Raw genomic sequence first — 23,685 nt, forward strand, 5'->3', positions numbered from 1 at the left:
TACCAGCCGCCCTTGCTGGGCTTTTTGCTATCTCTGCTGTGTCCTGTTGGAGATGGGACAATGAGGTTGTTACAGCAGATTTAGAGAATGGCCATTGTCCTACTTCTTTATTGTTCTTCATCCTATTGTTAATACAACTGAACCTCTTCTTGGCCTTACTGACTATGAGGAACGGTGATCAGACTCCTTCCCTGAGATGCTTTGCTATGTTTTGGGTATGCGGGAAATTAATTATCCTCCTACACAGGCTGGGTCAGTGTCCACCCTACTCTTGCTGGCTCCGCTGGCCCCAGCCTACCATATGAGAGGTTAGGACTGATCCCATGTTACTAGTTTTCCCTTGCAGATGCTCCCACCGTGAGCTCCATGCTCCTGCTGCTCTGTGTCCTGGAGAGGGATTAGGCAGAGAGCTGATGCTCAGCAGACTGGGCTGGCGGATTATACAGCTGGAATCAACGGGAAGGCTTTAAATACTGATATGCTCGGCCGCTCAGCTGTGATTAACAAGCCAGCAACTGTTGGTGAGCCCGACCTCCGCCACGCAGCCGCCTCAGTGCAGCATGGACACTTGTTCTAAAATGTTAATCCTGACATGAGACAGCTGGTGCATGCTCTGGCATCTGCGTGGCCCCGGGGGCAGCCAGGCTCCAAGAAGGGAGGGATGGATGTGCTGTATTCAGTGGTGTACCCTTACCTGAGGCCAGGGCCCCTGTGGCCCAGCTCCAGTCCCAGACGATGGGGCTCCCGTTGCGTCCTACAGCCAGACAGCTCACACTGTTGGGGAGGGCTCTCCTCTCCTGTGTTTATGCCTTGGGGATCCTTGGAGCTGGTGCTTACCTGGCTGGGCCACATGTACTGGGCTTCCCCCGTAGGGTTCCTGCATGCTCAGCTCTTCCCCTGGTGCTCAGACCAGGTTGCTCTTCTTCTCCAATCCCCTCTGCCACACCAGACCTTAGCATTGTCCTTTCTCTCCTCATCTCCCTCCCCAGCTTATGCCCAGTGCCTGAAGTGGGCTCCCACCCCCCATTCCCAAGGCCTGCTCTCGGACTCTACTCTCACTCTCTCCCTTGTCCAGGGCCCCACCCCAGGCTTGGCTGGCTTCACCCCCACAAAGCTGAGAGCCAGGACTCACTCCCCACTTCCCCTTGCACCAGGATTCCATGTGTGAAGGGAGGGGGGTCAGGAACCCTTACCAGGAACATGAGGGTCTTCCAAGCCGGTGGGGATTTTCCACTGATCGACCTGCAGCTTGAGGGCGTTGACCTCGTCGATATCTCCAGGCACTCTGTGCAGAAAAGAAATGTCCACAGATTTCAGACTCGGTCCACCTGGATGCTGACAACTGGATGCTGAAGGCCAGTTACTTTGGCTGAGGCCAGAGTCCCTGTTATAGACAGAGTCTGGAGAAACACTTAGATACCTCAACGATGAGCACTTTAAACATACTGCCTGCCTGAGTCTGCAGAGAGACTGAAACAATAGCTGAGAGGGGGGAATACTACCTTCGTCAGATTAATGGTATGTTAACTCTTAAACCTAATGATGACAACACTCCACTTTTCAAACATACAGACCAGAGGCTGCCCACGTGGAAAAGTGTGCACAAAGGTGAGCATCTCACATGCATTATAATGGTGCCTGGCCATATAAAATTTGTGATTGAATACACATGGCTATTTAGATGCCTCACTACTATCTACATGTGTATTGTGCTTGGATATTGTGGTTGCAGGAGCTGTGAAAGTACCTTGTATAGCTCACTACTGTCTGCACAGATTTGCCCTAGGACTCCTGTTCCTCCAGCCTGGGAATACATGCTACTAACTGGCAGCATTAACTATTTCCCTGCTGGTCACTTGAGCACAGCCATCCAGCTCTTTGGGGGCTATTGCTGGATCTTACAGAAGCTTACAAGAAGTGGAAGATTGGACAAATGACCAGGGAAGAGTATAAAAATATTGCTAGGGAATGCAGGAGTGAAATTAGGAAGGCCAAATCACACCTGGAGCTGCAGCTAGCAAGAGATGTTAAGAGTAACAAGAAGGGTTTATTCAGGTATGTTAGCAACAAGAAGAAAGTCAAGGAAAGTGTGGGCCCCTTACTGAATGAGGGAGGCAACCTAGTGACAGAGGATGTGGAAAAAGCTAATGTACTCAATGCTTTTTTTGCCTCTGTCTTCATGAACAAGGTCAGCTCCCAGACTACTGCACTGGGCAGCACAGCATGGGGAGGAGGTGACCAGCCCTCTGTGGAGAAAGAAGTGGTTCGTGACTATTTAGAAAAGCTGGATGTGCACAAGTCTATGGGGCCAGATGCGCTGCACCCGAGAGTGCTAAAGGAGTTGGCGGATGTGATTGCGGAGTCATTGGCCATTATCTTTGAAAACTCATGGCGATCGGGGGAAGTCCCGGACGACTGGAAAAAGGCTAATGTAGTGCCCATCTTTTAAAAAGGGAAGAAGGAGGATCCGGGGAACTACAGGACAGTCAGCCTCACCTCAGTCCCTGGAAAAATCATGGAGCAGGTCCTCAAGGAATCAATTCTGAAGCACTTAGAGGACAGGAAAGTGATCAGGAACAGTCAGCATGGATTCACCAAGGGAAAGTCATGCCTGACTAATCTAATTGCCTTCTATGATGAGATAACTGGCTCTGTGGATGAGGGGAAAGCGGTGGACGTGTTGTTCCCTAACTTTAGCAAAGCTTTTGACACGATCTCCCACAGTATTCTTGCCAGCAAGTTAAAGAAGTGTGGGCTGGATGAATGGACTATAAGGTGGATAGAAAGTTGGCTGGATTGTCAGGCTCAACGGGTAGTGATCAATGGCTCCATGTCTAGTTGGCAGCCGGTATCAAGTGGAGTGCACCAAGGGTCGGTCCTGGGGCCGGTTTTGTTCAATATCTTCATAAATGATCTGGAGGATGGCGTGGATTGCATCCTCAGCAAGTTTACAGATGACACTAAACTGGGAGGAGAGGTAGATACGCTGGAGGGTAGGGATAGGATACAGAGGGCCCTAGACAAATTAGAGGATTGGGCCAAAAGAAATCTGATGAGGTTCAACAAGGACAAGTGCAGAGTCCTGCACTTAGGACGGAAGAATCTAATGCACCGCTACAGACTAGGGACCGAATGGCTCGGCAGCAGTTCTGCAGAAAAGGACCTAGGGGTTACAGTGGATGAGAAGCTGGATATGAGTCAACAGTGTGCCCTTGTTGCCAAGAAGGCCAATGGCATTTTGGGATGTATAAGTAGGGGCATTGCCAGCAGATCGAGGGACGTGATCGTTCCCCTATATTCTACATTGGTGAGGCCTCATCTGGAGTACTGTGTCCAGTTTTGGGCCCCAAACTACAAGAAGGATGTGGATAAATTGGAAAACTTCCAGCGGAGGGCAACAAAAATGATTTGGGGTCTGGAACACATGACTTGTGAGGAGAGGCTGAGGGAACTGGGATTGTTTAGTCTGCGGAAGAGAAGAATGAGGGGGGATTAGATAGCTGCTTTCAACTACCTGAAAGGGGGTTCCAAAGAGGATGGATCTAGACTGTTCTCAGTGGTAGCTGATGACAGAACAAGGACTAATGGTCTTAAGTTGCAGTGGGGGAGGTTTAGGTTGGATATTAGGAAAAACTTTTTCACTAGGAGGGTGGTGAAACACTGGAATGCGTTACCTAGGGAGGTGGTGGAATCTCCTTCCTTAGATATTTTTAAGGTCAGGCTTGACAAAGCCCTGGCTGGGATGATTTAGTTGGGAATTGGTTCTGCTTTGAGCAGGGGGTTGGACTAGATGACCTCCTGAGGTCCCTTCCAACCCTGATATTCTATGATTCTATGATCTTGGGCATGTGGGTGGGGTTTGGGATTGTGGGAGGAGCTTGAGTAGACGGTCACTGCTATGTACCTGTGATGCACTGGACCTCAAAGTAGCACCCTGTAACCCCCACATTAATATGGTTGTGATATTTCTTACAGAGCATGCCATGTAAGACACCATATGAAAGACCATGATCTGCTGAAACTCATTGTTCTATCAAAATCTGTATATCGTTAGTGTGTATGAAGTGATGAGAGTTTGTTGCATGGTTGTTATTGAAATAGGTTGTGAGTTTGGGAGATGCCCACTCCTAGCTCTCCAGTGGCAACAAAAGAGGTGACCCACACGCAAATGAGCACTAAGCGACCAGCACAAGTCATGGACCAGCAGGGCAATTGTAAACAAGAGATTTACAATTCTGTAAGAGACAGTTGCACAAGTACCACACAATGAGGATTCCTCAACTCTGTGACTCAGCCATCCCCACCAGGACACGTTTGGGCCAGTATCTTCCCTTGGCCATGAATTGAGAGTATAAAATAGGGACAGCGGCATCATGAGACCCACCTCTCTCCTCCCTCACCTACGCTGAAGGCAACAAGAATGGTGGGTAGACAAAGACTTTGAACGGAGGAGGAAGGAAATTCAGCCTGTGTATATAACCTGCCTGCGACATCCAGTGGGGTGAGAAAAGCTGTTTGATCCAAATCTTGCTTAGTCTAATAGAGTTTAGGATTTAGACTGTGATTTTACTTTTATTTCTCAGGTAACTAGCTCTGACCCTTATGCCTACCACTTATAATCACTTATAAAGCTATCTTTCTGTAGGTAATAAACTTATTTTAATGTTTTATCTTTACCAGTGGGTTCACCAGTGCTTGGGGAATCTGCTCAGATTACAAAGGCTGGTGCGTGTCCACTATCCTTTGACGAAGTGGCAAACTAATTAATGAGCTTGCATTGTTCAAGAGAAGATCTTGAGCAGTATAAGATGGTACATTTCTGGGGTGCAAGGCTAGAGGCTGGGGGGATTCGCTGGTGTTTCCCTGTGGATGGTTCATGAGTGGCTTGGAGAGCATTCATGCAGTTTAGCTGGGTCTGTCTCTGCATGCTGGAGGCTGAGGGATAACAGCACCTGGAGGGGTTTCCTGCTTGTCATTAGCAAAGCATTGGGACCACTGTGCCCCCAGGCTGCAGAGTTCAGGGGGCACAGTGATCCCACAGTTCCAGGTTGTACCCTGGGGATCCCGTCACTGTACCCCCTGCACAACTTGACTCCTCTCTCTGAGCACCGGGGTAGCGGAGCTGAGCCTGTGCGGGAGGCTGTGTAAGCTTGGGACAGAGTAACCAGCTGAGACCTTGCTTACCAGAGGCAGTTGCCAGGTGTGGAGTCGGGGAGACAGACACGATACATTGTAATAGACAGGTACATTTCCCTGCAGCAGCAGACATCATGCTGAGCCCATGGGGCGGGGAAGGGCCGCGTGTGGCTCAGCAGCGACCCCTCTGGCCAGGTGAGGAGTGACATTACTGAGCACTGTGCATAGGACGATCCCTTCAGGCTACAAACAAGAGAAACCCTTGGGGGATGCTCTTGGCCTCAAATGGGATGTGAATGAGCAACTGCAAGTGAAGATGTCCCACAGTCCAGCGGCCAGGAAAGAGCCGTGACTAACACAAGGCAGGTCTGATAGTCCTGGTGAAATTCACTCCCCTCCCCCCTCCCAAAGGCTGCAGCAGAGGATCCAGCACACAGCAGCACGTAGTTATTGCCATCACTGCCTGGGTTTTCAGCACCTCTGGTCATTGCCACCCAGCGGTGGCTCAGCCTCAGGTCATGACACAGGGAAACTTTCCCAGCCCAGTATGGCTCTGGATTCACACACCAAGGAGCTGCTCTCAGGTCACCTTCTTGGGAATGGCAGGCTGAGCCGCACTTGGGGTGGCTGCCAGTCCCCTTCCTGTGTCTGGAGGGAGTCAAGAGATAAAGCTACCTGAGAAAAACCCACCAGGAAGGAATGTCTGTCATTTCCAGGGAAAGGCAAGCTGCAAATCCAGAGAGGCCCTGGCCAGCCGTGGGGTAACAATCCATGTTTGGGAGCTGAAGAACAAGGTCAGTGGGGTGTGGATTTTCTGAGTCCTGGGTTCTCCTGGGATGAGTGCAGAGGGGTAGGAAGTGGCCTGGTCAAGCTCTTACTGGGAGCTGGAAGGGAGCAAGGAGAAATACTTTGCTAGGCAGCATGCATGCAGGCTGCACTTCACTCAGTCTAGGGCTATCTCAAGAGACAGGCCAGAGGCACTGAGCTGGGATGCAGATCCAGAGGGGCAGGTGTTGGGTTGGCCCATTTGGGAGAGAGGCTGGCCTCAGACTCAAGTCTGGTTGTGACCTTCCCCAGAATTCAGGGGGTTAGTGTCTGGGAGTTTGGTTCGGTCCATTGCAGCAACCGGGGACGCCAACCATTTAGAACCAGACAGGCGTTAACCGCACTTTGGGGGTGTTCTGTCCACAGGGATACACTGTGGCTTACAGCTAGCCCAGACCACCTGGGAGAACACACTGTTCTCCCCTCAGCAGCACCCCCACACTGCAGAACCCCAAGAAAGGGGAGGAGCTGGGTGGCCTGTGAAATCAGAGGGGATCCTCTGTATCTCCTATGCCCTGGTGCCCTTTCTACTGCATGGTCCCAGAGGAGAGGCCCGATGGAAACGTACTGTTCATGATCACGCTTTGTCACTGACAAGAGAGGGCCCCACTGCTAAGGCACGGCACTAGGCAGACAGTGGGAGAGCAGGAACAGTGCCCTTGCACACAGGATGTGTTACAGATATCACAGCTAAATCTTGTTCAAAACAATGACAACTGGTGAACGACAGAGTTCCTGGATGGAAGCGCTGGAGCCTAGATAATGTGGTGACAGGCAATATAAAAAAAGGAAACAAGGGAGAGAGAGAAAGTACCCTGGGCTCAGACCATGCCATCGATCGCAAAGGTTTCTTCTCCGAGGCTCTGGCCTGGGCCAGGCTGGGAGGGGAGATGAGCAACTAGCAACAGTCCTCCCTTGGTCGTTGCTTCTCTAGTCTGCTCAGAGACAGCCAGACCCAGTGCTGTCGTCTGGCTTTGGAAGTGTTATGTCGCCCCTTAGAGAATGCTCTAACTGCCTGCTCCACAAGGTCACACTGCGAGGCAGAAGTGGCCACAGCACAAGCCACAGTGCTCCACAATGCAATCTGTGGCTATCCTCACCCTTAGCAGAGGTGCTGCTAAGAAAGACTACATGTCCCAGCATGCAACACTCCCTTCTAAGACCCCTGCTGGGCCCTCATGGACCACACTGCCCTATTACAGAAGCATCCAGCTGCATCTTCTCCATTGGAAGTGAATGCCTGGTGTGCAACTCCCTGAGAGCTGGCCTGTGCAAGAAGGGTCAGAGTCACAAGGCAGCATTACCTGAAGATGCCCTCGGTCTGGTCTCCATTCAGCGCCAGCACTTCCTCAGACAGTCTGGTTTGCACCCAGGGGAGCTGCCGATCTGGGTACCTCTCCTTCTGCATGTTCATGATCTCCTGCAGGGAGCTCCCAAACATGGAGGGGCTGAACACTGCGTTCTTTGCATGCCGGATCTCCTCAATATTCGGCTTCTTCAGGCCCTGCAAGAGATGGAACCAAGACAAACGTGAAGGCCCAGAGATACATGCACAGTCGTTACTCAAGTAGCAAGTCAAAACCAATTTACACCCTGCTCCAACGCCTGGCCCGGCCCGAGAGAGCTGCCAAATTCCATGTTCCTGCCATTTTCCCACCATGCGTTCAAAAAAAAAGGTCACATCTTTGGAGCAAGAATATTTTCTCCAACCTTCCTTAGTCTTGAAAATGGCAGAACCATTTGGGCTCAAATCTTACAAAAATAAATAAATAAATAAATAAAAAGTGGTCCTGGATAGTGTCCAAGGCCTGTTGTAGCCAGACAGGGGAAAGTCTTCAGTCCGCTGTGCACAGCCCCTTGGAATGGAAAGTCTTGTGCCACAGTAACGAGAGGTGTGGCTCTGAGGTCTCCTAGAAACAAGTCCCGTAACAGCAGCAACAGAAGCCCTTGGCACTGCTCTAGCATGCTCTCCATACATCCCATAGCACTTTACAGAGGAGGGGAAGGATCCTTAATCCCAGAGCTGGGGAAACCAAGGCACAGAGCGGGGAAGGTCCACACTTTCAGACTTAGACTCTGATTTGGGGTGCCTGATTTCCCAACGTTTTGAGCACCCAGAACTTCCACTGAAGTTCAATGCAAACTACTGAATACGAGGCTGCTCTCAGCTGGCTACCTAAGCACAGAGGGAGAGGCCTCACTTTCATCACCCGAGTCTGATCACTTTGGCCTACACACACAAAGCTGACTCAGAGATTGATGGAGGCTCGAACTTCCCGAGCTCCGTATTGTTTCATATTCTCTGTGTATATATAAAGCCTGCTGCAGTTTCCACGATATGCATCTGAGGAAGTGAGCTGTAGCTCACGAAAGCTTATGCTCTAATAAATTGGTTAGTCTCTAAGGTGCCACAAGTCCTCCTTTTCTTTTTGCGAATACAGACTAACACGGCTGTTACTCTGAAACCTGGGTTTAGAACGGGTATCTCAAACTCAAATCACCACGAGGGCCACATGAGGACTAGTACATTGGCCCAAGGGCCGCATCACTGACACCTTTTCATACAATGATACAAAAGTATAGTCAAAAATAGGACTCTTTTTTATTTTTAGATCATTGAAGATCTCCTGGTTAAGCCAGGGTGGTCTCTTGCCAGACTTCCGATCTTTGCTACACAGTGGGATAGTTTCCTCTTGTACCCTTAATAATGTATCTTTGAAAAAACTATTTATGCACTTTCGGTGGAGGGGGAGCAGTCTAGTGGCCAGAGCACAGGACTGGGAGTGAGGGGCCTCCTCCTGGTTCTGGCAATGACTCTCTCTGTATGACCAGTTGCATGGAGGGTCTCTGAGTGCTTCACAAACCTTAAACAATTAAGCTTCACACACAGCTTGAGAGAGAGGGGATCTCTTACTCCCTGTCTCGGAGACCCCCAGGGGCAGCAGCAGAGTCGGGAATAGAGGCCAGCTCTCCAGACTCCAGATACAGGTTTTAGCCACAGGCTCATCATTCTGGCCAAGCCTCCCAGGGTGAAGGTCTGGTTTGGGGATCTGCTGCTTCTTCTCATGGTTCCCTTTGTCTCCCGTTTCACCATGGTGGCCTCTGTGGCCCTATGACCAGTTAGGAGGGGACCACGCTGGGGGATCCAGTTGCAGTTTTTCTGTCAGTGGAGTGGCATTGCCATCCCTGGAATGAAACCGCAGGCCGGGGCCCTGGGGGCATTTCCTCTTCCCCTGAAGTTCACTTCACAGTTCACTGCACCTGTCATCCGGCTGCCACTTGCTGTACAGCTGTGCCCTGTGACCCATAGGAGCCTGCTTCTGTCGTCTGGCTGCCATACGCTGTACAGCCGCGCCCTGTGAGCCCCGCAAGCCTGCACCTGTCGTCTGGCTGCCATACGCTGTACAGCCGCGCCCTGTGAGCCCCGCAAGCCTGCGCCTGTCGTCCGGCTGCCACACGCTGTACGGGCACGGCCTCTGAGCCCCAGGAGGCTACAGAAGCAGCGGAGGAGGCCAGGAGAGGGGAGAACTCACATCAATGGGCTCCCACCTCCTGTGCTCTGCTGGATCCGTACCTAGAGGCCAGACCGGGCCATACAGGTCAGTTTGCAAAGCCCTAAGGCTGGATTAATCTCTGTGAGCAATGTGCTGGGGAGGGAGATGGGTCCCAGCTGGCTGCTGGGCCATCTCTAACAATGTGGTTGGTGTTTCTCCTGCACACCCATTGTGGGAGGTAGTGTGCTCTAGTGGCCTGAGCAGACTGTTATTACTTTGCCTGCCACTAATCTCGCTCCCTCCCTCCCTCCCTTTGTCTTTGTCTTTCTTTCTTTCCATGAAGGGTGTTTGCAGGAAAATGGGATCTTTGTTGCTCAGGATTTCACTTGCTCTAGCTGCTTATTTCCTGTCCTGACATACTAGAGTGTCCGGCGGGCGAAGGGGACTATTAATATTACTTGCATAGTGGTAGCTCTGAGGAACCCTCATCGTGGGCCACACTGTGCTAGGCACTGTACAAACAGAACAAACAGATGATCCCTGCCTCAAGGAGCCTCCACTCTAGGTGGCCAGGTGAAGAGGGCTTTAGGAATGGGCAGACAGAACAAGCAGCACAGACTTTGTACATGATCATCTTTCTGGGCTATTGATCCTAGGAGGAGGAAGAGAAATGCAAAAAGGAGCCGAATCCATTTTCCCCTGATCCTTTTAATGCTGCTCAGCCTCTGCCATTACAGTGATCACATTAGGCACCAACTAAGCTCTGATGGGATGTAAGGGGACCCACTGCATGGGTGAACGTCAATCATAATCTTTAGGTTTCTTGTGTAGCTGGAGAGGAGGCACGATCGAATGGCTAAAGCACAGGACTGGGAGTCAAGGGACCTGGCTTCCAGTTCCACTTCCAGCATCCAATGAAGTGAGCTGTAGCTCAAGAAAGCTTATGCTCAAACAAATTGGTTAGTCTCTAAGGCGCCACTAGTATTCCTTTTCTTTTTGCGAATACAGACAACATGGCTGCTACTCTGAAACAGTTCCAGTTCTGCTGCCCATGTGCCGTGTGACCTTGGTCAAGTCACATCCCACTCCATGCCTCAGTTTCCCCATGTGTCAAATGACGATAATGATAGTGAACTTCCTCCAGAGGAGGTTGGGCTGGGGGCCTCAATTCATTGTCTGTAGAAGGCTTTGAAACACTCAGTGGGAAGGGGTTAGAGAGATGTAAAGGGTTATTTCTTAGCTCTGCAAAACGCACTGGGACATAATTAACGCAGAAGATGTTACACACAGTACAGCTGTTGTTGTACATTTCCCATGAGGTGTCAATGACCCTTTAAGTTTGGTTTCCAGGGAACACTTGGAGTTCACATGCACCCTCCCTGGCCCTGCTCGAAAGCTGTTGGCTAAGCTCTTTCTCGGCTAGCGATATGTTTATGTCAAGCTCAGAAGCGTGTGATTTCCCCCCTTTCCCTGTTCCAGGTTTCTCCAGATGGTTTGAGCATTATGCTGCACATTCTCTCATGTACTGAGAACCGGTAACTACAGCCATTTGTCTTAATGAAAGAGCAAGATCAACGACTCATCTGGCATCTTCCCTAGGAGAGGCAAACCTCTGTAGTTCCACTACTTGGGAGATTAAAAGCAAACACTGAAGTTATCATCAGGAACAGAAACATTAACCAGAGAAAAGCAAGAGTGATGGTAAGATAAGGGGCAGCTCACAATGCTTAGCAACAAGACCCGTGGCTAATCTAATTTTCAACAGCGAGGCGCAGCACATGGTGACTACAGGTCCCAGCATGCACCACTCCAACCTGAGCCAGGCGGCAGGCTGCTTGGCTCAAGGTGAGGCATTGCATGTTGGGTCCTGCAGCCTGAAAGGCCATACTCAAGATGAGCCATTTTATACTGACTATGAGCTACAGTCTGCCCCGTCCCGCACGGTGAGTAGTGCCTTGTTCTAGGAGTAACTCCACTGAAATAAATGGCACCACTTGAGCAGCACGCTGCTCCTCACCATCAGTAAAGGTGGGAGAGTCTGACACTATGGGTAGCCCTCGGGGCCCTGCATAGTCAACCATGCGGCCCTCCGCTGTCCAAAAGGAGCCCTCTCCCCTGTGCTCTGGTTAGGAGAATGCTCCAGCCTCTGCTTTGTGTGGGGAACAATGAGTCCATGAAATGGGCTGGGTCTTTGATGGCAAGACACTAGATGCCACCTCCTGGCCCAGCAATGGATACCAGCCACGCTGGGAAAGCCCCCGCAGGAGCTGTGAGTGAGATCGGCCTGACCTTTGCATTGCCTGGCACTCTGTGTCACTGACTTGAGGGGACACGGACAAGAGCAACAGGCCCCAGACTCGACACATCTTCATTCTTGTCCTTGTGATTCATCTTTTGCGTTTCTCTCCAAAACTAATGCTTCTGCACAAGCCATGCCAGCTGCCAAGCACTGAGATTCTACATAGCCAATCACCTGGGAGCAACCCTATGATAACAAGCCAGCGAGCACCAGAAGATGAGGAATAAGTGAGCGAGGGAATGGGGTGGATGCTTATGATGGGCAGTTGCACAGGTATATATGAGATTAGCACACCAGCGGCACTGCATGCATAACACCAGGCAGCTGGAGCTCAGTGACACGCTGTGGTAAGGAGGGAGCACAGCCCCTGGATTTTCAGGGAGAGCCTTAATACCCCAATAGCGGTATCAAATTACTCCTCCTAGCTTGCTTTAAATTCTGACAGGTGGGTCCAAGCTGCAGAGGTTCCGCTCTAGATTCAGCTGTTCCCAGAGTACAGGGGTGTCTGGATTTTGGGGGCTTGGTTTAGGCCGATCTGTATTTAAAGAGCTGGGTTTTGGTTTATAAATTATAACTCCTGCTGGAAACCCTACTGACGGTTAGGAATGGAAACTCAGGAGATCACAGTGGGCACAGCACATGGCCTACCACTGGTGGGGATTTTCAATTAGGCTGTTTCCACAGACTTTGCCCTTTTCACTGCAGCCATCCTGTGACTTTGCTTAAACATTTGCCATGACAAAAGCCCCAGCCAGCGCTGCTCGTAGCCAGTAACAAAGCGAGACTGCAACCAGCCCTTGGCATGGGAGTGTGAGAGCACCCCCTTCGGGAACAGACTCCTCCTCACAGAGAGCAGGGGATTCCTCTGACAGCCCTCCTAGCAATCACCAGTGTGTCACCAGGAGCCTACAAGCTTCAGCCCCAAGGAGTGCCAAGTGCTTAAGCTCAGCTCCTGCCCAGGGTGTAAACTCCACAGCAGCAGAGATCTGCTTCCAGCCCTGGGGAGCTGAAGGCTGCAGTAAACGGGAAGTCAAAGAACCAAAGCCGATAGACTCCTGGCGTATTGAGGCGGGCTGGACTGGCATCAGGCTGCACAGCCCTGGATAGCCAGGGGTGTACTGCACACCACAGATACACTTCAAAGCGCCAGAGCAAAATGGACACAAAGCCACGCAGGTGGGGGCAGGGCAGTGCAAGAGGCCTTGTCTGAATCACCACTAATCTCTCCCTCGCTCGGAGGGGTAGGAAGTGTGAAGAGGCTGCAGGCTCCCTGCCTCATCCCCTCTGGCACTGGTGGGTTTGGATGGGAGTGGCCGCAATCTGACTACGGCCTCTCTCCTGTTGAGTAGTAACTTACTCTAGGAGTAGGGTGACCATATTTCCTAAAGTAAAAATGGGACGGCTGGGGCTCGCCTGAGCCGCCCTCTGCCCCCCGTGGCTGGGGCTGTTCCCCTGAGGCCTCTGCTGCCCACGGCTAGGGCTGATCCCGCCGAGTCTCCTGCCCCCCGTGGCTGACCCCTCCCCCCGAGCTGCCTGCCGCCTGTGCCTGGGACTGGATCCCCCAACCTCCACACTGCCCGCAGCTGGGGCTGACCACCCCGAGATCTGCACCGGCTGGGGCTGGGCCCTGAGCCCCACCGCTTGGCACCTCACATTGCTCCCTCTCCGGCAATGTTCCTCTGCACCCCCAACTCTTTTGGTAAACTGGGCGTTTGTTTGCTCCTCCCAACAGATCAGTTGGGAAGAACAAATGGGACAAATGCCCATTTTTGTAAAAAAAGTCGGGACGGCCAGGGCAGAGCTTAAAAACGGGACTGTCTCAGCCAAAACGGGACATATGGTCACCCAATCTACTGTCACCCAATCTACTCCAATCTAGGAGTAACCCTGTTGATTTCAATGGGAGTTAGGAGCCTAAATACCTGGGCCTTTGGGCCTCAGCTCCCCATGTGTAAAGTGGGGGTAACAGCACTTCTCTCCCTCTCAAGGGGCTGTGAGGACCAGGAGATGCTCAGATGTTCTGGTGATGGGTGCCAGATGGACTGGGCCTGATCCCACTGATGTACCAAGTCCTGCTGGAGTCAGTGGACTCAGCGGCTCGCAGGACTGGGCTCTGCATGAGTGCAATGGCTTCCTGCTCAGCGGTCAGAGCTGAGTGGGGACACACCTGACCTACAGAGAACTGAGTGTTTGAGTTAAGAGAACTGGTATTTGCACGCTGTGTGAGCTCCACAAGCCCATTCATCTGGGCCAACCTCTTACTGTACATGACTCAAAAGCTCTCTTTATAAGGGCTGGCACCCAGTTCCGAAAGCAGACAAGAGATAGCTTAATATTGTCAGGAGGATCCCAAGTCCCATAATCCCCAAGAAGACATGAGTGGCTGGGAGAAGCAGGAAGAGATGACAGACCTGAGCCATGGTGCTGCGCTGATGGAAAAGGAAACACACTGAAATTCAGCGAGCAGTTGTCCAACTGGCTCCAGGGCAAAATCATTAGAGATGCCCTCAAAGCCATACACCCGGCGTTGCTGATGTCACAGGAATCCCGTCTACAGCAGATCAAAGTAATGCCCTGAAAGGCTTCCTGGGGAACAAGGCCAGCAGCAGAGAGCACAAGTTTGCTGGTATAGTGTGAAAAGAAAACCTGCAACCACTCTGCTCAGCATAATGACTATTTTTTGGGGTGGGGGAGAATGTGTGAATCAAAAGTCCACTAGAGGTGGGCATGGAGTAACCCCCAGATCTGGATCCCCCCAAGCACAGGATCCAGACTCAGCCTCCCTCGAGGCTTTGCAGCTGGACCCTAGTTTGGCGATCAAACCAGAGAGCCAAAGCCCTCCAAGCTTTAGGGGGCTTTCCTGAGTGTGCCATTGTGCGGGCAGGACTCTGACTCCCCCTCCGCTGGAGCATGCTGGCGTCTGAGCTGTTCTACAGAACTGAAGGCAAAAGGACAAGCCCTGGCAGGCCATTTATTCCGGGCTCAAAGGCACCCATTTTGTTTCCAGCTGCTGCACTTTGTTTCCAGCCAGGGCGGCTGTTCCTTGAATCAGTTCTGTGTTTGATTTCAAAGGTCAACAGGATATTTAACATAAATCAGCCCTTGATGGCCGGAATCATGACAAATTTCATTCTAATTGCAAAGTCCTAGTATGCAGTGGAGCTGGCTGGATGTCTCTATGAAAACTGGAGTGTCCTGCTGAGAAGGATCCCTCAGAGAGCCTCATAAACAAGGGCTTACATTTCCGCTCTTTCTGTGTCTCCAACAACCACTGCTCAGTTTGCCAACCACAATGTATTGATTTTCTGAAGTCCTACAAGCTGACCCGGAGGCACAGCCTGGCACAAAACTCCCAAGCTGTATTCTTTTCCCTCCATGTATCAGTGGCCAGTCATTCTCGTCACAGCAGCTGTTACCCAGTTATCATCAGATGCTAGGGGGGAAAGAAGGAAGCAAGGCAGCCAATCCCCCAATGTGTTAACTCCCTCAAGTCTTGATTACTCCTGAATGAGCTGGGGTGACACTGATTTCAGTGGGACATGAACAGCATGGGAAGAGCCGTGCAGGATCAGTGCTAAGGGACTGCAGGAGTGGGACCCAGCCACTTTGTTGGCACTGACATTGGAGTACACTACCCAGCTGACCAGGGACTGACAAGAGATCAGGCCCTCAGCAAAGCCTTATCCATCTGTCTGCTCTAGTGATCGACATGCTTACAAGCCTGCACCACCTTTGATGGAAGAATGAAGACATCACACCATACAAGTGTGAGCAATAGGGTCACTTCTTATGGGAGAAACAAACGAACGGGAAAGGACTGGACATCATGTGAAGATGTTATGGCAATGCTCAGGCTGCCTGAGCTGCAATCAGTGGTTTTCTCTTCCATAGCACGTCCCACTGGAGCTCTTCACAGCATGCACAAGACTCCCAGGAGGCAAGGCAGTGCGATTCACTGATGGTGAGTTGGAGTTCCCATTGCATTACCCCAATAGTTGAGAGTGACATTCGAGAGTTCCCAAGTCCTGTGTCTAACCACAAAACTGTCCTCCCTTGCGGGGCGCTGGAAGGCAATGATTGCTTTGCATCTCACTAGAGGCACCTGGGCCTGGTGACCCTCAGGACTGATTGTACATGGCTGGGTAGCCATAAATGGTGCTGGTGTTTATGGAAACGAAGGGGCCTCTTCGAGGAAGGTTAGTGTGGCCATTAGCACCTGCAAATAGCTCTGGTGATGCTTCTGCTATGAAATCGTTTCATATCTTAATGTCCTAATGACAGCCCCAACCCATCTACTCTAGGTATAGTCTGGGCATGCTGCAATTACTCAAGCACATTATTTGATTCCTTCCATAAATGCCAGCTGAGTTGCAGGCCTGGCCAGCATGCTGAGACAGGCCTTGTAAAGCTGGCCATGACCTAGCTATGCGCAGAGGCCAGCTGTCTATTCTTGTCCTTTGAGATCTTTCCATGGACTGGATGACTAGAAAATGCCCGTTGGAAACCATGGAGCTGCCCACCTTCAACATCCTTGCTCTTGGGCTATTTCAAGGTCTTTCTCACCTACTGAAGTTCAGATGCCAGCTGTCGCAATAAGAGGATCCTACCTTCTGGGATATGCAGCCAGGTCATATCCCTGTCTCCCACTGGCTGATCTTATCACACAACAGCTGGGCACTGGTCCCATGAAGGTTGGATTATTGTAATGCAGCCCAGGGGAGCTCACTCAGCAGAGAGGTTAGTCAGACATCTGCAATTCGCTCACAAACTCCTCTCTACTCTGTGCGCTAACATCCTCTTGCTCCTCATCACATGGAGCTTGCCCTCGGCCTGCAAAATGAATGCTACAAACATCTACAATCACATAAATGTTTGCAGGGGAATTTAAAGGACTGGGGAAAGGTGCCATGTTAGCAGCTCTGGGGACTGAGCAGGGAGAGCATAGGCTGAGTCCTGACAGACCTTCCATACACACACCGCACCAGTATGCTTCACCCGTGTGCTGGACGGACCACCACAAATGGCAGAAGGACACCTTGCCGCTGTAGCCTATTCATTGACCTTTCTGTTGATACTGCCCACAAGAGAACTAATGGTCCTAACAGAGATGGTGGCTTCAGTGATGTGGACTCCTGCCACTGAGGTCTGGATGAGACACACCAAACTCATTCCACCCAACGGATGTCAGATGGCAGCTTCTGGTCACTCTCACCTGGATGGGATTTGACCCCACGACATGGAGAAGAAAAACTCTGCACCCTTTTGCTATATGCCCATGACACAGAGCCCCTTGTGACTTGTTTTTATGAGCACAGTCATTCTCCAGTACAGTGCTAATAGCTTACAGATGCACTTCAGGTTCTTGCCTGGGTTGATTTTCATGGATGTTGTTTGTAAATGGGGTAATTCAGAAGGGCATAGAATAAATCAAATCAAAATTGAACTGAAAAGCTGGGGCCATGCTATGAGCCAGACCCAGGAGACCCAGCTCTCATCATCGGCACTCTGGGATTTTCAGGGAACACAATTCCCTGCCTCAGATGCGCCTCTTATCAAGGCTTGAAATTGCCACGGGAAAGTTCAGGTTGGATAGACTCTAATCTTGTTTTTTCACATCCTGGGGAACTGGAGGAAGCAGCAAGAATTGGCAAGGGCAGACTTTCAATTATTTCATTTTATTTATTTATTTGGATTTTTCCATTTGCATCTGCCTCATGCCATCGGTGTGTTACACGCACTGGACACACACACACAGAGCCTCTAGATCTGAAACACAGGCCTCCTGGACAGTGTTCCCTCCTATCGGCCTGGCCTCCACCAGAACCTCCTCCTTTCATGGCCCACTCACCCCCCAATTTCCCAGGCTATGCCTGGGCAAACGGGAATTCTCCAGCCTGTTCTGAAGGTCACTGGATCTAGTGAACCAAGATGGGCATCAGCTCAGGTAGGTAGGACCCAAAGCGTTCAGGGACTGCTAGTTCACCCTCAAACCCTTGACCTCCCCCACATACCAGCTGGCAGCCAGTGCAGGTCCCAAAGCTCACACGTCCCATGCTCTTAGCAATAACTGTTATTTCCAGATTGCTGGAAAGTGTGGCCCCATATGGATTCCAGTCCAGTAGCCCGACAGCAAGGTGACAAAGGCACAGAGAGATGAGGCAAGGATCCCCCATTCACAAAGAAAGGACCCAACTGCCTTGCCAGGTACAGACAGGTGTGGAGAAGAGGAGACGGCACTAGACAGGGACTCATGGGACCAAGATCCTGTTCCTAACTCTGACTTGCTGTGTGAGCTTGGGCAAGTCACTTCCTCTCTCTGTGCCTAGATCAGTGGCTCTACAGACTACTGGCCCCCTTTCAGGAGTGTGATTTGTTTTACGTATCCCAAATTTCACCTCACTTAAAAACTACTTGCTTACAAAATTAGACATAAAAATACAAAAGTGTCACAGCACACTAGTACTGAAAAATGGCTGACTTTCTTATTTTTACAATATCATTATAAAATAAATAAATTGGAATATAAATATTGTACTTACATTTCATAGAATCATAGAATATCAGGGTTGGAAGGGACCCCAGAAGGTCATCTAGTCCAACCCCCTGCTCAAAGCAGGACCAATTCCCAGTTAAATCATCCCAGCCAGGGCTTTGTCAAGCCTGACCTTAAAAACCTCTAAGGAAGGAGATTCTACCACCTCCCTAGGTAACGCATTCCAGTGTTTCACCACCCTCTTAGTGAAAAAGTTTTTCCTAATATCCAATCTAAACCTCCCCCACTGCAACTTGAGACCATTACTCCTCGTTCTGTCATCTGCTACCATTGAGAACAGTCTAGAGCCATCCTCTTTGGAACCCCCTTTCAGGTAGTTGAAAGCAGCTATCAAATCCCCCCTCATTCTTCTCTTCTGCAGGCTAAACAATCCCAGCTCCCTCAGCCTCTCCTCATAACTCATGTGTTCCAGTCCCCTAATCATTTTTGTTGCCCTTCGCTGAACTCTCTCCAATTTATCCACATCCTTCTTGAAGTGTGGGGCCCAAAACTGGACACAGTACTCCAGATGAGGCCTCACCAATGTCGAATAGAGGGGAACGATCACGTCCCTCGATCTGCTCGCTATGCCCCTACTTATACATCCCAAAATGCCATTGGCCTTCTTGGCAACAAGGGCACACTGCTGACTCATATCCAGCTTCTCGTCCACTGTCACCCCTAGGTCCTTTTCTGCAGAACTGCTGCCTAGCCATTCGGTCCCTAGTCTGTAGCTGTGCATTGGGTTCTTCCGTCCTAAGTGCAGGACCCTGCACTTATCCTTATTGAACCTCATCAGATTCCTTTTGGCCCAATCTTCCAATTGGTCTAGGTCCTTCTGTATCCTATCCCTCCCCTCCAGCGTATCTACCACTCCTCCCAGTTTAGTATCATCCGCAAATTTGCTGAGAGTGCAATCCACACCATCCTCCAGATCATTTATGAAGATATTGAATAAAACCGGCCCCAGGACCGACCCTTGGGGCACTCCACTTGATACCGGCTGCCAACTAGACATGGAGCCATTGATCACTACCCGTTGAGCCCGACAATTTAGCCAGCTTTCTACCCACCTTATAGTGCATTCATCCAGCCCATACTTCCTTAACTTGCTGACAAGAATACTATGGGAGACCGTGTCAAAAGCTTTGCTAAAGTCAAATTACATATATATTACAAATATAAATTACAATATACATTTCAGTGTATAGTACATAAAGCAGTATGAACAAGTCACTGTCTGTATGAAATTTGAGTTTATACTGACTTCGCTAGAGTTTTTTATGTAGCCTGTTGTAAAACTGGGTAAATATCTAGCTCAGTTGATGTATCCCTGGAAGATATCTGTGTGCCCCCAAGGGTACACGTATGTTCCCCTGGTTGAGACCCACTAGCCTAGATCAGTGGTTCTCAAAGCCGGTCCGCTGCTTGTTCAGGGAAAGCCCATGGCGCGCCGGACCGGTTTGTTTACCTGCCATGTCCGCAGGTTCGGTCGATTGCGGCTCCCACTGGCCACGGTTTGCCGGTCCAGGCCAATGGGGGCTGCAGGAAGCGGCGCGGCCAGTGGGAGCTGTGATCGGCCGAACGTTTTATTCAATATCTTCATAAATGATCTGGAGGATGGTGTGGATTGCACTCTCAGCAAATTTGCGGATGATACTAAACTGGGAGGAGTGGTAGATACGCTGGAGGGGAGGGATAGGATACAGAAGGACCTAGACCAATTGGAAGATTGGGCCAAAAGGAATCTGATGAGGTTCAATAAGGATAAGTGCAGGGTCCTGCACTTAGGACGGAAGAACCCAATGCACAGCTACAGACTAGGGACCGAATGGCTAGGCAGCAGTTCTGCAGAAAAGGACCTAGGGGTGACAGTGGACGAGAAGCTGGATATGAGTCAGCAGTGTGCCCTTGTTGCCAAGAAGGCCAATGGCATTTTGGGATGTATAAGTAGGGGCATAGCGAGCAGATCGAGGGACGTGATCATTCCCCTCTATTCGACATTGGTGAGGCCTCATCTGGAGTACTGTGTCCAGTTTTGGGCCCCACACTTCAAGAAGGATGTGGATAAATTGGAGAGAGTCCAGCGAAGGGCAACAAAAATGATTAGGGGACTGGAACACATGAGTTATGAGGAGAGGCTGAGGGAGCTGGGATTGTTTAGCCTGCAGAAGAGAAGAATGAGGGGGGATTTGATAGCTGCTTTCAACTACCTGAAAGGGGGTTCCAAAGAGGATGGCTCTAGACTGTTCTCAATGGTAGCAGATGACAGAACGAGGAGTAATGGTCTCAAGTTGCAGTGGGGGAGGTTTAGATTGGATATTAGGAAAAACTTTTTCACTAAGAGGGTGGTGAAACACTGGAATGCGTTACCTAGGGAGGTGGTAGAATCTCCTTCCTTAGAGGTTTTTAAGGTCAGGCTTGACAAAGCCCTGGCTGGGATGATTTAACTGGGAATTGGTCCTGCTTTGAGCAGGGGGTTGGACTAGATGACCTTCTGGGGTCCCTTCCAACCCTGATATTCTATGATTCTATGATTCTATGAACCTAGCTGCCCCCCAACAGATAATAGTCACTAGTGTATCAGTCCATCCCTGCTCTGCATCCCAGTCTCCATTAGGCACTTGGTTAAGACAATCCACTGCCCCAGCCATGGAAAGCTTGGTAGTCATACATGAGAATCATAGAATATAATCATAGACTATTAGGGTTGGAAGGGACCCCAGAAGGTCATCTAGTCCAACCCCCGGCTCAAAGCAGGACCAACCCCAACTAAATCATCCCAGCCAGGGCTTTGTCAAGCCGGGCCTTAAAAACCTCTAAAGATGGAGATTCCACCACCTCCCTAGGGAACCCATTCCAGTGCTTCACCACCCTCCTAGGGAAATAGTGTTTCCTAATATCCAACCTAAACCTCCCCCACTGCAACTTAAGACCATTGCTCCTTGTTCTGTCATCTGCCACCACTGAGAACAGCCGAGCTCCATCCTCTTTGGAACCCCCCTTCAGGTAGTTGAAGGCTGCTATCAAATCCCCCCTCATTCTTCTCTTCCGCAGACTAAACAATCCCAGTTCCCTCAGCCTCTCCTCATAAGTCGTGTGTTCCAGACCCCTAATCATTTTCGTTGCCCTCCGCTGGACTCGCTCCAATTTGTCCACATCCCTTCTGTAGCGGGGGGACCAAAACTGGACGCAGTACTCCAGGTGTGGCCTCACCAGTTCCGAATAAATGGGAATAATCACGTCCCTTGATCTGCTGGCAATGCTCCTATTAATATAGCCCAATATGCCGTTGGCCTTCTTGGCAACAAGGGCACACTGCTGACTCATATCCAGCTTCTCGTCCACTGTAATCCCCAGGTCCTTTTCTGCAGAACTGCTGCTGAGCCTGTTGGTCCCCAGCCTGTAGCAGTGCGTGGGATTCTTCCTTCCTAAGTGCAGGACTCGGCCCTTGTCCTTGTTGAATCTCATCAGATTTCTTTTGGCCCTAGATGGATGCTAAAGTAGAAGCACTCTCTATGACAAGCCTGTTCCTAGCAGCTACATGTACAGGCAGAGAAACTGCATGCTGCATGGGGGGCAGGTGTTACAAGGCAGGCAGAATGACCTGCTGCATGGGGGGCAGGTGTTACAAGGCAGGCAGAATGACCTGCTGCATGGGGGGCAGGTGTTACAAGGCAGGCAGAATGACCTGCTGCATGGGGGGCAGGTGTTACAAGGCAGGCAGAATGACCTGGGCACCCACGTGTCAGAGGCATGGTTATAGCGGAGCTGCACGCTCCCCTTGCTTGCAGTTTTATATGTTTGAAGGCCATGCATTCCTATGCAGCTCTATTCCCATGCGCCAGAACCTAGGGGATGTCTACACTTGCAGGTTTTGCGCTGTCTGTTTAACCAGCGATAGGGAGCCGGGGAAAGAAAAGCGCTGGTTTGTGACTCACTCAATTCCTCAGGCGTCAGAGCGTTTACACTAGCAACACTTCCATTGCTGATGAAAGCAGCGCTGTAGGGCAGCTATCCCACAGTGCAGCTCTCTCAATAGGTCTTGGGGGGGTGGGGGGGGAGCAGAAGGCATTCAGGGTCCCTGCTCAGTGCCCCGTGCTGCCCTGCTTCATGTCTCAGGAGCCCCATTACTTCCTGATTTCTTTCATGGCATTTTTTTAAAACCTCCTGCTGTCTGGCTGCTTTTCCCTGCCACATCTACAAACAAAGGGAAAGGGAGCTTCAAAATTCCCGGGCTTTTGGAAGGAGGGGCGAGTGTCCCGTGTGTCAGAGCAGAGGAGATGCTGGCCAGAGTGGTTGCTTTTGGAACTGTGGGATATCCTTTGGAGGCCAAAGGGTGTTTACACCGCTAGAACGTGTCTTCACTTTCACAGCAGCACAAAAAGAACAGCGGTAAGAACTGTACGCCTCTCGTGAGGGTGGTTTTCTTTCTGCAGTGAAACTTCTGAGCTTCACTGCAAAAAAAGCATTAACAAGTGTAGACGCTCCCGCGGTTTGAAATGGTAAGTGTACACATACCCCGAGTCAGATCTAAGCTAACCAGGGGCATGGGTGTTGGAGCTGGGAGGGGAGGCTGCCACAAAAGAAAAGGAGTACTTGTGGCACCTTAGAGACAACACATTTATTTGAGCATAAGCTTTCGTGAGCTATAGCTCACTTCATCGGATGCATTCAGTGGAAAATACAGTGGGGAGATTTATATACACAGAGAACATGAAACAATGGGTGTTACCATACACACTGTAAGGAGGGTGATCAGGTAAGGTGAGCTATTACCAGCAGGAGAGCTGGGGGGGGTGGGGGGGGGAGCGGAAACCTTTTGTAGTGATAATCAAGGTGGGCCATTTCCAGCAGTTGACAAGAACGTCTGAAGAACACTGGGGGGTGGAGGGGGGGGGAATAAACATGGCGAAATAGTTTTACTTTGTGTAATGACACATCCACTCCCAGTCTCTATTCAAGCCTAAGTTAATTGTATCCAGTTTGCAAATTAATTCCAATTCAGCAGTCTCTCGCTGGAGTCTGGTTTTGAAGTTTTTTTTGTTGAAGAATTGCCACTTTTAGGTCTGTAATCGAGTGACCAGAGAGATTGAAGTGTTCTCCGACTGGTTTTTGAATGTTATAATTCTTGACGTCTGATTTGTGTCCCTTTATTCTTTTACGTAGAGACTGTCCAGTTTGACCAATGTACATGGCAGAGGGGCATTGCTGGCACATGAGGGCATATATCACATTGGTAGATGTGCAGGTGAACGAGCCTCTGATAGTGTGGCTGATGTGATTAGGCCCTATGATGGTGACCCCTGAATAGATATGTGGACACAGTTGCCAACGGGCTTTGTTGAACCACTAACCCAGAAACCTATCCTTGCAGCCTACGCCAGTGGGGCACCCGA

At 50.5% G+C, this 23,685-nt stretch overlaps 1 protein-coding gene across 3 annotated transcripts in view; it reads right to left on the bottom strand.

Moving 5' to 3' along the window:
* The window catches only part of ARHGAP39 (Rho GTPase activating protein 39), a 423,047-nt gene that overhangs the window by 25,554 nt on the left and 373,808 nt on the right, over positions 1-23,685 (bottom strand). For all 3 annotated transcript variants that reach the window (XM_073329927.1, XM_073329928.1, XM_073329926.1), the window contains 2 exons: positions 7,266-7,465; positions 1,194-1,285 (listed from right to left, as the gene is read on the bottom strand). In XM_073329927.1, the coding sequence (XP_073186028.1) occupies positions 1,194-1,285; positions 7,266-7,465 (292 nt within the window). The remainder of the gene's footprint in view (positions 1-1,193; positions 1,286-7,265; positions 7,466-23,685) is intronic.

Source organism: Lepidochelys kempii, chromosome 2 (genome assembly GCF_965140265.1).
Source record: "Lepidochelys kempii isolate rLepKem1 chromosome 2, rLepKem1.hap2, whole genome shotgun sequence".
NCBI classification, from domain to species: domain Eukaryota; kingdom Metazoa; phylum Chordata; order Testudines; family Cheloniidae; genus Lepidochelys; species Lepidochelys kempii.